Source organism: Canis lupus, chromosome 3, assembly GCF_003254725.2.
Source record: "Canis lupus dingo isolate Sandy chromosome 3, ASM325472v2, whole genome shotgun sequence".
NCBI lineage: Eukaryota > Metazoa > Chordata > Mammalia > Carnivora > Canidae > Canis > Canis lupus.
In genome coordinates, this window is record NC_064245.1 from 14,898,224 (window position 1) to 14,911,319 (window position 13,096).

The window sequence follows — 13,096 nt, forward strand, 5'->3', positions numbered from 1 at the left end:
ATAAATGCATTTAAAATTTTTTTCTTCAGGTAAGGCACTGTGCTAGGTGTTAATGGTGGAGAAAGAGGTAAGCAATGAAGTTGGAGAGAAAGCACCTTTCCTTAATATTTATATGTTGGCAATACAACCTCAGTGACCTACTTGACAACACATAAAATACCACTGCCCCACTTCCTCCAACTTGAGCCACACCTCCGATTTACTCCCCGTATTCCCCCAGTCTTCTTCTTTCGTTTCTGTTGCTGTTTCTCTGTCTCCTTTGCCAGTTCACCTCCTTAGATCTGGCCATTAAATACTGAACATCTTTGGTGTTCTATCACAGAACTCTTAACAGGTGAAGTGAAATATGCCTATGGCTTCATGTACTCCCTATGTGTTCCCAAATTAGAATCTCTGATTTTTACCTCTCCTGGGACTACAGACCCATATACCCCGAGTGCCAACCATATATGAATGCTTTCCTGAGGTTTACACCTGGAGATCATCAAGACACCTCAAACTCAACATGACCAGAAGTGGACTTAGGATATTCCCTTCCAAATTGATCCCCTTCTGTTATTCCCTTTTTTGGCTGATGGGACCTCCATGAATAGTAGGAGCCAGAGATATAGGAGGCAACCTGAACCTGAGCACCTCCCTCTTCCTTCCTCTCCTACCACACCCAATCCATTGCTAAGTTTCATTAATTTTTAACTCCTACAGTTTGCTATCTGTTACACCACCTTTGCTTTAGTCCAAATAATCATCTTTCTCCTCAGTGCTGTAATGGCCTCTTGGTTTCTTTCCCATGTGTATGTTGACTTCCATTTTCAGTGTTTTCTGAATTGCAGCCAGATATTTAACTAACCCAAATCTATTTTCAAAACTACATGTTATCATTTCACATTTATGGCTTAAAAACCCTCCATGAATTCTCCTTTGTCCTTAAATATAAACAAAAATGTTCAGCATCCTATAAGACCTCCAGAGATGTGGTTTACCCACCTCTGCAACCTCTTGTGATACCACACTATCCTGTGATTCCACTCTGCATGCACATTAGCCTTTTTATATTTCTTTGCTGTGCCGTGCTCCTTTCTGCCACAGAACTTTTGCATTTGCTTTTCCCTTTCCCTGAAATGTTTTTATTCTCTTCCACCTATTTAATGCTAACTTCTCTATATCTCAGCTCCAATGTGACTTCTGTAGAGAAGTCTTTCATCAACCACAAAAACTGATTCACTTCTTACTGCATCTTCTAGTAGCATCTTTTGCTTTTCTTCCAGTGAATTTTTATAGTTGTGATTTTATTTTTATTTGTATGGTCATTTAAACTGTATATGTATTCTCCACTAAACTCTATAAAACAGTGACTGTTGGGCAACCCTCTTGGGTACCCTCCCTCTTTGGGAGCTTTGTACTATTGCTCAATAAACTTTGCTACCCACAAAAAACAAAAACAAAAACAACAGTGACTGTTTTTGCTTGCTGTTGTGTGTTCATGGCCTAGCACATAGAAATCAGCCAAAAATAGTAGTTGAGTAAATGACTGGTTGAAGGAACACATGAATTACTGTAGTATTGTTTCAGATATTGACATATTAAATGATACATTTAGCTTTTTTCAAACATTTGATCTGAATAGTAAAGCTCAGGCATGGAAAGCCTGGTCTTGTTGAAGAGGTGGCTTCTAGTATCCTTCAGATAAAGCATCTTGGGGGAAGGATGAAAAAGAGTTTTCGTTTCTCAAACCAAAACCAGCTGCTGCTAACACAATACTGAGGAAAAGAGCTTAGAGATCGTTGTGCTCTGATGAGGTGCCCAGCTTTGACATGGAGCCAACAGTCAGGGGAGAAGAAATGATAGCCCTTTAACACCAAAGCTCTTAAGTGGTTGTTTCGGAGTGTGGATGTACAAGCAGCTGAATCACTGAAAAGATTTTTAGAGGGGCGCCTGGGTGACTCAGGTGGTTAAGTGTCCAACTCTTGGTTTCAGTTTAGTTTATGATCTCAGGGTGGTGAGACTGATGCCAAATTCTGGCTCCACGCTCAGCATGGAGTCTGCTTGAGATTCTCTCCCTCTTCCAGCCTCTCCACCTCTCCCCTTGCTGTCTCTTTCTAAAATAAATAAATCTTTAAAAAAAAATTTAGAAAGTCACATGTCTGTGAATCAGTTATTAAAAGAAGTTAAAATGGCAAATGAGCTAGGTACTTGATATAACTAGATATCTATTCATATTTTCCCTTTTTTTAAAAAAAAAAGATTTTATTTATTTATTCATGAGAGACACAGAGAGAGGAAGAGACAAAGCCAGAGGGAGAAGCAGGTTCCTCACAGGGAGCCTGCTGTGGGACTCGATCCCCAAACTGGGATCATGCCCTGAGCCAAAGGCAGATGCTCAACTGCTGAGCCACCCAGGCATCCCCATATTTTCCCTTTTCTATTATACTTTAAAGGTATTCTATTAAAAAGAATACCATACTGGAGCCAGCAAAGAGATAATAGAATACTATGGGTTTCCACATTAGACAAACATGATTTGTAGGCTTGTGTACTAGTCTTGTGATCTTGGAAAGTTTGTTAACCTACAGGACCTTCAATCTCCCTGTATATGAAATAGTTTATATTTTGGTGAAAAAGTTAAAACATATATACAATACAATCTTACCAATCTACTTGCACACAGCTTGCAATACCATTCAGTCTTCTTCTATCTTGAAGCATCTTCCTTCCTTAACTTTTGAGATCCTCTCCTATCAGAGTCATGAGGATTAGTTAAATGAGCTAAAGTGCCTCAACCCATAAGTACTTACTAAACAGTCATTCAGTACTGCTGTATTAGTAAAAAGCTATATGTCTCAGAAAGTTGCAGAATTTATCAGTTACCCAAACATATTTAAAGGACTCCTCATAAGTGTGATAAAGTGGATAGAATATTGAACCACTTTCTCACTGAATCTCACTTATCTGAAACATGATGCCAGGGGAGACTTTTCTTAAACTCTGTATAACAGGCCTTTATTATCTGGTAGGCAAGAACCAGTCGGTAATAGTTAAAGGCTCCAGAGAACTAACTTTTGCTCCTCAAAAAGGATGTCTGAGTGATCACTGAGTCCAGTGTCTCAATGACTCGGGCTAGATGAGCACTTCAGGGGGAGTCCAAAAGTGATGGTTGATATGTAATATTATTTTAAAAATCAAAATTAGATTTTATTTATTTTTAGAAATAGGATATATTAACCTGTGTAACATCAAAGTGTAGAGCTAGGGCTATGAGTTTGGGTACTAATATCTTTGGGTGACTTGGGGGAAATGGGGTTATCCCACATAAAAAGTTTAATTTTGCTAAAATCAGGAGATAACACAGCTCCTCATAGTTTGAACACCTACCCTCTAAGTTGTACACCAGAGAGTGTAGATACAACCAACTCTAAAAAAATGAGACCCTTGAAAAGTGTCAATCTACCTTTATGGACAGTTATTAAAAACAACGCAAGTCCTGTATGCAAGTGTACAGGTGAACCTTGTCTGACTTCTGTTTATTGACTCAACTTTAATGATCAAGATTATAGAGACTTGACTACACCCATTATCAAGGTAAGTTATATGCAGACATTTTCAGTGCTATAACTACGTGTCATTTGCACATTCTTGGTTAATGTGATGAAGAAAAATATTTGGGGTTGTTTTTTCCTCCTCAAAGGTATTAAAGTTATTTTTTCCCAGAGAAATGTGGGAAAATTGCTTTAAATATTTGCATTTACTTATTTTCTTAGGAAGATCATGAAGGATCAGTTTTGGAAAGCCCAGAATAGTCCAGCAATGCGGGGCTTCTCCTCTGCTTTTGTGTTCTCACTTTAAGGCTTTTACTCTCAGTTTCTCTTTAGTTGTGCCCTTGCCTTTGTTCTCTGAATAATGTAACTTATGGTCTCTGGTATAAATTTGGCCCAGTAATCCATGACAGGAACCATCTGGTTGAAATCAGTCCCTAGATCCCTTGAATAACATGGCTCCAATTTGAGAATCAGCCTTGAGACCACAAACTTGATTTTGGGTCAAAAAGATGGTATCCTTAATCAGAAGGTTGAATAGAGCCAAACATACTCAGTACTGGAAAAAACAACTTACCTACCTATTATCAACCAGGTTGAATGGAAAGCAGCCTGGAATAGAGGAATAAATATGGATTTTAAAGTCAGGAAGACCTGGATTCAAAGTCCAGCAGCCATATTTATTAGCTAAATGACCGTTGACTAGTTTCTCAGTATTCCTGAAACAAAAATTAAGTGAGATGAATATAAAGTATCTCTATGCATGTCTTATTTTAGGTTTCCCCAAGAAACAGACCCTGAGACCAAGATTTAAGTGAAAGTAGGTTATTTTCTAAGTGGAGGGAATAGTGGAATGGGAGCAAGTCAGACAAAGAAAGAAAAACAGCAAATAAAAATTCATGTAATCAAGCCAATTGCTGAAGAAATAACCAGACCTTAAACCTTCTGGGGAAATTCTTGGGATCTATATGGAAGGCATCTATCTGAGAGTTATCCCACCAAGGGAGCAAGGATGCTGAGGTATTTACAAGGCAACTTCCATCAGTCATTGGTTGAAGGCTGCTCTCCAGGGCTGTGAATTCACTAGCACTTTCAGCTTGTCTTGCCAAGAGGCAGAGAAATGCAGGCCATGTCAACTGAGTGATAAGGGCAAGAAGATGTGGGGACAGTGACAACATCTCCTTTGGTGTTCCCCTCACACTACTGAAATCCACTCATTACCCACATTAAGTTCTCTGAGTCTTTTCATTGATTCTTCAAGGAGATGCCTGGTCAAAACATCTTATAAAAAATGTGTTATTGTAGTAGAGTTCACGGGACAAGCTAGAGTGTCCCCTACTGCAGTTATTCCTGAGTCTGCAAGTGATAATCATCATTACTTCCCTCTGCCACTTATTCCAACTTTCCCTCACCCTCGACTGTCACACCCGCTGATATATGTTGCTTGCCCAGTGGAGTCACTGAGACATTCATCCTTGAGGAGTTGAACCCTTGGCTACCATTCCCTTATCAGAATGTTGTTACTTCTATAACCTCTTTATGGTTATTTTTTTAAGATTTTATTTATTATTCATGAGAATACACAGAGAGGAGAGAGAGAGAGAGGCAGAGACACAGGCAGAGGGAGAAGCAGGCTCCATGCAGGGAGCCTGATGTGGGACTTGATCCCAGGTCTCCAGGATCACGCCCTGGGCTGAAGGCGGCGCTAAACTGCTGAGCACCCCCCCAACCCCGGGCTGCCCCCTGTTTATGGCTATTAACATGCATGCGGGCATCAAGAGATGCCCTGGTGAATCACCTTGAGCCACAGACATACTCCTCCCTCCTCCCCTTATACGGTAGCAGCTCCAATTCCTCAATAGTAATTAGGCTTCATTACTCTTCCCAGTATAATAACTCCTTTCTTTGCCTGCGTAGGCTGCTGGCATTGGAAGCCACTAATGACTGTAGCAGGTATAACATTAAGTTTCGTGGAATTCTGGATGGTGCTCCTGTAGAGGTGTGCATACTCCAACTCACCCCACCATGGAAACCAGGACCTCCACTCCTACATGGCCTATGGGGAGTTATGGGATTAAAAAACACAGATTCCCCAAGGGGATGATCAGGAGCACCAGTGAGAGGGGCCCCTGGTACTTTTACTATTGACACCCAGACTCATGTGGCTTATCTGTTAGGGACATAGTACCATATAACTGCTATTGGCTCAAGGTAAATATCAAATCCTGAAGAATAATTCCCAAATACTGTTGGGTATTATCCCCGAGCTGTGCATTTTAGCATCCATTTGAGTGATTTTCTGCTTTGACAGCATCTCTATGAAACATATATGGTAGGATCAGTAAATCCCATAGTCATGCAGTCTGACCTACTACAGAGCCTTCTCTTGCCCTGTGCCTCATGCACAGCCATGGTTGGAAGTCAGGCTGGTGTATACTGATTGAGCTAAGATTTTTTTTTTTTTTTGTAACTTTCTCCTGCAGTATGATTTCATACTAAAAAATTGCAGTAATTACAAGTGTACTACCTGATGAGTTTCCATAAAGTAAACACACCCAAATACAGCTCAGATTTTGCATGATGATTCTATAAAAATAATTTGTTAGTTTCATAACCAGTAATGATTGAGCTCTATTATTATATCACTCCTTACTACCAGGACTTGAAAAATTCTTTAGGCTAATTCATGCTCCAGAAATGTACTACTTATTAGAGCATAAGCCTAATAAAACCCAGCCATAAATTCATTCTGTCTCCTAATACAAGCTTTATGAGTTCCAGTGGATTTATAAATTTTTGTTCTCTTTTTTGTATTATCGTGGAATTCAACATGTACATATTTGAAACATATATATAAAATATATATATGTACAAAATTTCCCTTTCTGTCATTTTTTGTGAGGCTAATCTCACTTTCACAGCTCCACCAGCTCAAAGGATGAGGGAACATATGCTTCTCCATATGCCTAACACAGACTCCTCAATGCATTTATTACTCGGAGCTTAGTGATTGAGGAATGTTTGTAATATTTTATTTTTCCTCATAGTGAGTCATTCTACTGTACATTTCAAAATCTGTGATAAGCTGAAAGATCCAAGAATTGAGGTACATTTCAACAAACAGCTTCCCATCTGGTAATTGAGAGGTTTTATTTATAACCAGGTATTCAGAGGCAGTGGTATGAAATGACCTTCCTATTATTTTGTTTTATTACATGTCTAAAGGGCTAAGCAAATACAGTCACCCCCTCCAATCCATTCCCCACACTGTACCCAGATACGGAAACTCATCTACCTTAAACTCTTCAATCCCCACTTTGGCTAATGAGGCCCTCCATGATCTGGTCCTGTCTCCTTCCTCAGATTGTCTTTCAACAACCCCCTCCCGTCTTTTCTACACTCCATCAAACTGGATCTTTCAGCTTATTAAATGTATCCTTAAATCAATGCTCAACTCAAGCAAAATATAGAGGTAGGAAATGATTAAAAATTAAGTTGCAAAAAAAAAAAAATTAAGTTGCTTTTAATATATAACTTACTACCAACTAGCTGCTTTTTATCTATTGGACCTGAAGTAAGTTTCTAGAAGTCAGCACTTGGGATTTAGGAAGCGATCAGGGACAGCCGTTGTGAAGATCTGCATTGGTGTTTCAGTCCAAAGGGCTCACCTAGTGGACTCTTCCTTGGGTAATATATTTGGGACTTTGGCCAGAGCCAGACCAATCTGAAAGTACCCAAAGTATGGAGTTGATTCCTCTGGTATGAGAATTAAGTTTAAGCCTGTCACCTTTCTCTTCACCACCCACCACTGGCAGGAGTTTGCCTAGCTCACCTTGACCCACTAATTATCTAGGAGTTTCTCTGTTTTTTGTTTGTTTGTTTTTGTTTGTTTGTTTGTTTGTTTTTAAGTTTCTCTGTTTTAAGTTATGTTGTCAGAGAGTCTCACTCGGGAAGTTTGAGTTGGTCTAAAGTTCATGCAAGGCTGAAGGATTTTGAGCATCATGATGTTGTGAGTTGTACCAAATACCAAGCCAAGCCAAACTAAGGGGAGGTGCCTTGAAATTTCATCTTATATCTTCAGATCCTCTGACTTTTGCTTAAATCAGCCTTTTGACAAAGTGTCTTTTTTTTTTTTTTTTTTTTAAGAGTTTGCCTACCCATCTGTGAGCATGAGTCAATCAGCTCACATTTACAGAGCCCTTAAAAGTGCTTGGTCTACTGGTAGGAGCTTTGGGGTGTAAAGCAAGTGTCCTGACAAGGCTTGACTCTGAGTGGACAGATAAAGCTTTAATTGGTGGAATAATAAAGTGCTAAGATGTGAATAATTGCCATAGGTGCTTTAATTCCAAGTGAGAAAGACTCCTATGCAGAGAAATTTTTAGTGAAGACTACACAGAGAAAGGTACATTTTTTTTCCTGCAAATTGAAGGATGCATAGGATTCAGATAAGCAAAAGGTTGTGGGGAGTTCGTTGCATGGGTGCCAGCCACTGTGCACCCGTCTTGGCACAAAGGTACAGAGGGAGGAGGAGAAATTATACTAATTAGTTCTGGCCCTTCTGCCCCACCTCCCGAAAGCACTGTTTACCATGGTGGTTCTCACACCTGAGTGTGCATCAGATTCTCTTAGAGGGGGCTTGTTAAAACATAGAATTCTGAAACATACACATACACACACACACACGCACGCACGCACATCACAGATTTCTGGGACCTACCTCAGAATTTCTGATAGGATGAGAAAGCCTGGGACTTTGGATTTTTAACAAATTCTCAAGTGATGCTGCTGCTGCTGGTCCATGGCCCAAGCTTTGAAAACCACTGGCTAGGCTATGCTGATAACTGGATGGTTCACCACTCAGTAAATGTCATCTGGAAATCATGCTGCAAATCATCTCTCTCAGCAATATCCTTTGTTCTGCTTCTTTCTGCTCCCTAAGCATATGGTGTTCTCATTCACACCTTTCCATTTGAGTCACATCGTTCCTTCCCAATGCCACCCTATTCCCACTACCCTTATGGTCGCAACCAGATTGAGTTCCATCATTTCCTGCCTTTTCAGTCGTAGTGGTTGTAAGCCGATTTCGGATGTTGTGATCGTTAGCCAATCTAAACTTCGAGATCTTAGAAGGAAAAAGTGAATAATGTTATCAGTTTTCAGTTTCTACTTTTACTTCCTTATCTCTTGCCAGTTCATTGGTAAATTAATGTAGTAATGTGGAGGCCTGATTTTGATTTTCTATTCAACACTGATGATCATTTCCCAAGTAGAAGCTTATTTGCCTTGGAATTATTTCTCTTTGATGAAATGATTACCCAAGTAGGTAGCAGTGTGACTGTTAGAGTGGTTCTGATAATTGCATGTTGATTTAAGGCTTTATGTATTAAATAATTAGATTACGGTGACCCTTGGCGGAAGCTTTGAATTCTTTGAGTTTTATCAGCAATCACAGTACATGGCAAATTACAAAGTAGTCAAAAGCCACTGTAACTTTCTTTTCATGAATAATGAAAGGAGTTAATAGCACATAGTAGGCTCTCATGTACTTCATGAATGAACAAATAAATGTATTTAAAATAAATGCATAAATAATGTTAATTTGCTCCATGAAACAAAACCAGACATAGTCTTGTAAAATATAGGCATGGTTATTTTGTATCAGTCTTAAATTTGGCAGGCTACCAAATGTTAATTTGCTTTTAGCTAGTTGAGATTAAATGTAATTCCTTCCCAGAACAACCCTAAAGTAAGCAAGCATGAAAGCATTTTCAGAGTAATCTGGGAGGAATTGACATTTAAGGGAGTTAGCATTACATCTGTACTTTAAGGCTATTAATTTCATAGATAAATTAACTTCATTACTCTATCTTTATCTTGCATTTTGAAAGGGCTCCATCATCTGGACGACTAACAGCCGAGGGTCAATTGAAACTGCTCTTATCCCAGCCAGGTTGTAATTGGAACCTGCTTCTGGAAACCCTACTGCATCACGATGGTCTTTTACTGAGAATCTTGCTGAAGAGCTCAAGTGAGTATTTGTAGTTATGAGACTGTCCTCAAAAAACCCAGTCATTGCTCAAGTTGAATGAATTTTTTTTCCTACTTGAACATTGGCAGAAGGATGGCAAGCAACTGTATCCTATCAACCGTCTGTAGGGTTAGCAGCAAACAAAATATTGAATCACTTTATGTACCTATGGAAAAGATTCTTTTTCAGGACCTCTGAATGAGGGAAAATAATATTTTTATGTGGTGCTAGTCTATCATAACTATCATTGCCTAGAAATAGAGTAATATCTGGGGTTTGAAACGCCTAAGAAAATTATACAAACATATGCCCAAAACAGGAGTCTCAACAAGATCTATGAGAGATTGGGAGAGAGAGAGAGAGGAAGGGAGGGAGGGAGGGAGGGAGATTCCAATAGAACTACACTAGAATTTTCAGTGGATCATGAAGAGGGCTGATGTAATTTATAAACAAGCAAGCTGAGGTTTACAGCCATATCCATTGGGGCATGGAGAAGTAATCATGGGAAAAGTATGAATGGAAACTGTAGAGTAATAGAAGACCATACTTCTCTTAATTAGACTTTCTTTTTATCACTGGAAGTTCTATTTTAGAAAATGGTAAGTAAAGTTATGCCAACCTAATTATAGTCCACTACTCTCCTGATACATTTACGAAGAGTTTTCCAACCGTTTTCACATTCCCCTACACATTGCTCCTATTCTATACCATCCACGAGGCCAGATTAACTTTATCAATCACTAGCTTCACTGTAAGCTTCCCGAATCATAATCTTTTTTGGTTCTAGCTCACTGTCCTCTGTAGGGCTAAATTCCCATCCTTCTACCATTCAAATGTGACCCTCGACTAGTTTTCTTACCCCTTTTTCCCGCTATTAGCTTGCATGTGTGTACATAGACACACACGTACACACACTCATTTCAGCCTTTGTCCCTAATGTCCCATGCACATGTTCCCTCAGCCACCTGTGGGAGCTGAGCCACTTTTGGCTCAGCCACTTTTCCTGCTTGAAAGACCCTCCACAGACAACTCAGTCTCCACCAGTATCCAAGGACCACTTGGTGTTCCAGATCTTTGAACACTGTAGTTCACACTGATCTCTTCCTCACCTGAACTTCACAGTGTTCATTACCTTGGCTGCCTGTGTGTCCTTGGTATATGCTGCCTTATGTTGTTTTTTTGTTTGTATGAAATGAGGCAAATGTCCCCAGACCCTATCAGCCTGTTGCTATACAAATGAGGCTCGTGGCATTCTTCTGTTCAAATGGCTCTAGTCATTTCTGGAAATTTTTGGTTTCTTAAATCTGCTCACAACTGGTTCCCCATTATTCTCCTCTCCTGTCCACCTTGATGGTTGGTTCCCAAAAGCCTCAGGGGAGGTGCTTCAGTTTGATCTACTCATGAGAATATTGCTTCTCCTTACATGCTCTCAAATTCATAAAATCTTAGGTGCCAAAGGTCACTACAACTCCTTATCTCGCTGTGTTCCAGGCAGAAATGCAGAGATTTATCACGAGAGAGAGAGAGCATGCATGTGTGCACTTGTGTGAGGGGCAGAGGGAAAGGGAGAGAGAATCCCATGCAGGCTCCACACCCAGTGCAGAACCCTATGGGGGGCTAATCTCACAATTCTGAGACCATGACCTGAGCTGAAATCAAGAGTCAGATGCTCAACTGATGGAGCCACCCAGGTCCCCCCACATTTGATTCTTATAACCTAATGAAGTATTTACTATTGTTTTCCTCATATTAAAAATAATGACATTGAAAAAAAATAATGACATTGAAGTTTAAGATAATGTTACTTGCCTAGAGACACACAAAGTTGATAAATGGTAGGTAAACCTAGATTCTGAACCCAGCCAGAACTTTCTGTCCCCTGCCTTTCCTGTACAAATACTCATATGAATTGAATCACAGAGGGGGCTAGGGGTATCTGGAAGAACTGTAATCTGCTCACTCTCGGTTTGCATCAACCATGACATCCCCATGCACATGGACTTAACAGGTCTTTCAGTTAGGTAATTAGGCTGATCACAGGTTTTTATATTCCTCCTCAAGCTAGTACAGAGCTAGTAGATTGGACAATCAATGATCAGTTAAAATATAAAACACAAAGCTTCCCTTAAACTTTATCATCTGTTCTCAGACAAGGTGGCTGACGTGGATAGTATCTGACATGGCTGCAGAGTTACTCTAATAGAATCTTTAAAACTCACAGGCATGGTCCCAGAAGAGAAATGGTGTCCTCTTGAGAGAGTTATGTAGAGCAGCCTGGAAAATCAATTGTGACCAAATATTTCGAACTATACTGACATAACCACTAAATATAGCAATTGTAGTTATGAATATCTAACCACGTCTTCTTACAAATGTATCCCACATTTACTTACCAAAAATATTGCATCCATCTTCTGCTATATATAACTTAATGTTGTTTCTGAGAAACCTGTCCTAACCAAAGGCTATCTACACTGTATTACCTTCAGTTGTGGTTCTTATGGAGTGCGGAAGGATATTTGCCCAACCTGCTCAAATATCTGTCATTTTTGCAAAGCCCATTAGGTGTTTGATCAGGGTTACATAACTATTCTGGTATTGTCTTGCAGTGAATTTTTTTTTTTTTTTAGTTTTATCTATCTATCTATCTATCTATCTATCTATCTATCTATCTATCATCTATCTATTTGTTCATTCATTCATGAGAGACACAGAGAGAAAGGCAGAGACTTACGCAGAGGGAGAAGCAGGCTCCATGCTGGGAGCCCAATGTGGGACCGATCAAGAACTCCGGGATCACGCCCTGAGCCAAAGGCAGATGCTCAACTGCTGAGTCACCCAGGCGTCTCTCTTGTAGTGAATTTTATTAGTTACTGTAAATATCATAAGAATGACGTAATAGAACTTCCTAATCAATTGATTGACTGACTTATTAAGCTCCAATGGAAGTTTTGTCACTTTAAGTTACAAGCAATATACTTAAAGAATCTTATTAGCTGGACTAAGATGGAAATTATTATGTATATAAAAATACATTTGTAGGGACGCCTGGGTGGCTCAGTGTTTGAGCATCTGCCTTTGGCTCAGGGCATGATCCCAGGGTCCTGGGATCAAGTCCCGCATTGGGCCCCCTGCGAGGAGCCTGCTTCTCCCTCTGCCTGTGTCTCTGCCTTTCTTTCTGTGTCTCTCATGAATAAATAAATAAAATCTTTAAAAAAAAAAAAAAAACCACTTGTAATATTTTTTTTGTGGAGATTTTTATTTCATTTGATTAAAAGTCTCAGTATTTCAGAACAATTTGGTAATTAGAAAAGCAAAATTTTGAAATAAGATATGCTGAATTAGATGTTTCAAGCAGCATAACTGTCAACTTCTTATGGGAGAGTTTTCCTATATAAGTAGGGTGTTTTGGTCTAATTAATAAAACTTAACTTTGTTAAATTGGCTCAAGAAAAAGAATAAAGAGATTTTTAGTACATATTTTCATTATACCTATTTTAAAAAACAGTTCCCCTTGTCTAATGAGCAATTATTAATG

The 13,096-nt window shown here is 39.4% G+C and overlaps 1 protein-coding gene across 4 annotated transcripts in view; it reads left to right on the forward strand.

The window, feature by feature from the left end:
* KIAA0825 (KIAA0825 ortholog) overlaps window positions 1–13,096 on the forward strand; it is a 388,625-nt gene that overhangs the window by 143,978 nt on the left and 231,551 nt on the right. For all 4 annotated transcript variants that reach the window (XM_025437175.3, XM_035714787.2, XM_025437176.3 and 1 more), the window contains one exon: window positions 9,419–9,558. In XM_025437175.3, coding sequence (XP_025292960.3) covers window positions 9,419–9,558 — 140 coding nt within the window. The remainder of the gene's footprint in view (window positions 1–9,418; window positions 9,559–13,096) is intronic.